The sequence below is a fragment of the Priapulus caudatus genome, unplaced genomic scaffold, assembly GCF_000485595.1.
Source record: "Priapulus caudatus unplaced genomic scaffold, Priapulus_caudatus-5.0.1 Scaffold135, whole genome shotgun sequence".
NCBI classification, from domain to species: Eukaryota; Metazoa; Priapulida; class Priapulimorpha; order Priapulimorphida; family Priapulidae; genus Priapulus; species Priapulus caudatus.
In genome coordinates, this window is record NW_014577196.1 from 430,038 (window position 1) to 431,964 (window position 1,927).

Here is a 1,927-nt window from a genome sequence, read left to right on the forward strand (position 1 = left end):
AAGGTGAATTGACGGATCAGAGTGAAGACGATGGCGAGCAGGTGGGTAGCTGTTATGTGTGGGGGTTGTGTCAGCGCATGTTATTGTGTTGTGCATTGTTGTGTATATTTTGGAAGTTCGGTGCTATTTCTCCTGTGAGGTTGCGATGCTAGTTGACAAATAGAACGTGCTACTCGATTGAACGCATTTTTCTTGCTAGTTCATGTAAATGTATTTAATTTCTGACTCATTCAAGGTGGACGACAATGTCGAGAGCAATAAACCCGAGAGCACAATCCAAGTGTCGTCGCCGACCAAAGTAGAAGAACGGCAAATCAAACGTGAAGGTGACCCCGCAGTGGCACTGTCGGCAGCAGACGCGTCGGCCATCGTCACAGCTCCCGCTGACAGCACCCGATCTGGCAGTTTGCCAGCAGTCACCTCGTCGGACGACGGCGAGGAGCGCGCCATCGGCGAAACGCTCTGTGCACTCGTCGACGCCGTCGCGGCGTCCATAGACTGTCACCGCGTCGCCGAGACGAACGCCGACGATGGGGCCGGCGCCTGCAGCACGCACGCAGCTATTGCGCGGGGGTCGTCTATGCGAGCTCCGTGTTCGCATGATCCGTCGCATATGCGTGCCGTGCGTGTGGAGGCGGTAAGCACACGTCAAAATGTCGGGCAGGATGGCAATGATGGCAGGCAGGCTGGGGCTAGTGACACTGTGGCAAGCTGGCAGTGATGCTGTGGCAAGCTGGCAGTGATGCTGTGCAAGCTGGCAAGTGATGCTGTGCAAGCTGGCAGTGACACTGTGCAAGCTGGCAGTGATGCTGTGGCAAGCTGGCAGTGATGCTGTGCAAGCTGGCAGTGATGCTGTGCAAGCTGGCAGTGACACTGTGCAAGCTGGCAGTGATGCTGTGCAAGCTGGCGCAGTGCGACACTGTGGGGCTGGCAGTGACGCTGTGCAAGCTGGTAATGACACTGTACAAGCTGGCAGTGAGAAAGATGGTGACAGTGGCCACAAGGACGTGCGTTCTAGCTCGCAACGTGGCAGGACGACCGCCGATTGCCACACGCATTCACACACCGGAAGCAAAGCAATCCCAGTGCGGGCAGTGGAACACGCGGAGGAGTCGGATGCTGACGACCTTGACCCCAGGATTCTGGGTCAAGGTACCATCACCGATGAGCAGGAACTGGATGCCGAAGAAAGTGGAGCGAACAGTTCCTGATGGCAGGAATCCTTCTGGAGTAGGGGAAGTTGTAAGGCCCCCTTCTATGATTTCCTGTTACAAATGGGGTCATTGAAAACCAATTTTAGTTGTTTTACTAGATAGTAATTCTTGTACAGGTTGTACCTCACTAATTAGGAATGCATGGGACGCAGAGCCAGTTCCAGATGAGTGAATATTCCGAACCGTCGAAACTGAGGTTAAAAAAGGGAAAATAATGAACATAGCTGTATTATTACTGATACCCAACACAACTTATGTAAATTATATAAACAGGGACGTTCACGTTCTCGTTGAATGGAGGACGTCCTTGATTCGAACTAATCTTCCTTTTGATGAAGAAATACTTGACGTGATGCGGCCATGATGCCGAGGCCTGCGGGGATTGACACTTTGTGTCTTCCAATCAGCAGTCTAGCCGCCACCTCTCTATTATAACTTCTAGGTATAATAGGCATTAGAGCACAAAATCGTCGATCTCAGGAACTAGGGCATTCTGCTATGTTAGAACGGTTTCCAGCGATAGAGTTTGCCACAAATACGAAAATAACACGCTGTTTAGCGCACTGCGCTACGTCTTTCTGTTGGCATTTTCGCATCTCGGTAAGCAGAATAAGCCCGCGCTTTCTTCGTTGATGGACATGAATGGGGCATCACCGGACGTGACCAGTTCCTACTGTTTTTTCTTTTCGTAAATGATTAAATGCCGGCCAATG

General features: G+C 51.6%; 1 protein-coding gene across 1 annotated transcript in view; it reads left to right on the forward strand.

The window, feature by feature from the left end:
* The window catches only part of LOC106805968, a 44,932-nt gene extending 44,211 nt beyond the window's left edge, over nt 1–721 (forward strand). Inside the window, exons 12-13 of the mRNA XM_014807777.1 lie at nt 4–41; nt 236–721. Coding sequence (XP_014663263.1) covers nt 4–41; nt 236–721 — 524 coding nt within the window. The remainder of the gene's footprint in view (nt 1–3; nt 42–235) is intronic.
* The last annotated feature ends 1,206 nt before the right edge of the window (nt 722–1,927 follow it).